The sequence below is a fragment of the Neopelma chrysocephalum genome, unplaced genomic scaffold (assembly GCF_003984885.1).
Source record: "Neopelma chrysocephalum unplaced genomic scaffold, ASM398488v2 Primary Assembly neopelma1_97092, whole genome shotgun sequence".
NCBI lineage: Eukaryota > Metazoa > Chordata > Aves > Passeriformes > Pipridae > Neopelma > Neopelma chrysocephalum.
The window spans coordinates 1-1,242 of NW_020925734.1; the positions used below are offsets into that span (position 1 = coordinate 1).

The window sequence follows — 1,242 nt, forward strand, 5'->3', positions numbered from 1 at the left end:
GCTTCACAGCACAGCATTGTGTTCCACACAGGCTGACGGCATGCGGAGCCTGGCACAGAACCTCGCGGACCTACTGTGGGATACAGACGGAGAGCTGGTCTGGATGGCCCTCTCTGTATTGAACAATGATATCCAGGACAGAGACATCCCAATCTCCACCCCCACTGCCCTGCAGCTGGCAGAGATGCTCCAGCCACTCTTTGGCTACGTAAGGCTCTGTGCCCCCCATCACAGGCGCTGGCTGCTGCCAGGAAACTGTGGCCTGTGGATTTGCAGGCTTTGCTCCAGCACCCGGTAGGCCTGGAGCAGCCGGTGCTGAGGTCTTTTCCTCTTCCTTTCCATCAGGACAACATCCACGTGCAGGTGCTCTCCATTTCCCTCTTCCGCAAGGTGATGGAGTTGGGAGTGGATGAGAGTAAAGAACTCCTGAAGACACAAGTGGTCTACAGCCTGCTCCCACTTTTCTTCCACTGCCATAACGAGAACCAGGACGTGGCAGAAGTGAGAACTTGCAGGGTCTGGTGTCCCCGCGGCAGGGGGCTGGGCTGTCTCCTGCCCTGGCACCTCAAAGGCTTCAGTCTCCTGCTGGCCTTGGTCCAGGGACACGGGTCCTGTGCCCTGGGCTGCCATGCCATGTCCTGGTCTCTGTTGCTCTGCAGGCCTCTCGGGAAGCGCTGCTTCGTGCGGCGCGGTTGCTGAAGAGGAGGGATCTTGTCAAGCTGCTGAAGGCAGAGCAGCCTTGGAGGTTCAGTGAGTGCCTGGTAAGGACGACCCCAAACCCCAGTCCCCGATGCCCAGAGTGCGGGGCTGGCACTGTGCCCCTGCCCACCGCTGCAGCCGCCTGTGGGACAGCAGCCTGCGCCCCACCCGCTGCTGCCTTGCCTGGGCCGTGCGGGCAGGGGAGGCCAGTGCAGGGCGCAGGCAGCGCCCGGCCAAGGGGCAGAGCCCCAGCCAACCCTTCCCTCTGTGCCCTGCCTCTCTCTGCAGCTGAAAAAGGACCGGAACCAAGTGGTCCAGTACCTGCACCAGGCCCTGCCGCACCTGCGCAGCCCACAGCAGCCCCTGCGAGAGGCGGCCCTCAAGTTCATAGGTGAGCCACAAGGTCCCTCCCCGCCCCGCCGCAGCTCGGCCCCAGCCCCAGCTGCTGCAGCGGCAGCACCATGCGGCCCCGGCATGTGCTGGGGAGCCCCGGGTGCCCTGGCGGCTGCTGCCGCCCTGTGCCAGCCCAGCCCTGGGGCGTCC

The 1,242-nt window shown here is 64.3% G+C and overlaps 1 protein-coding gene across 1 annotated transcript; it reads left to right on the top strand.

The window, feature by feature from the left end:
- Positions 1–40: 40 nt before the first annotated feature.
- On the top strand, positions 41–1,090 carry LOC113961210 (maestro heat-like repeat-containing protein family member 6; the record flags this gene model as incomplete). The annotated part of the gene is made up of 4 exons (XM_027671348.1): positions 41–208; positions 346–501; positions 660–761; positions 988–1,090. Coding segments are annotated over exons 1-4 (529 nt in total), but the record flags the coding sequence as incomplete, so codon positions are not given.
- Positions 1,091–1,242: the final 152 nt, after the last annotated feature.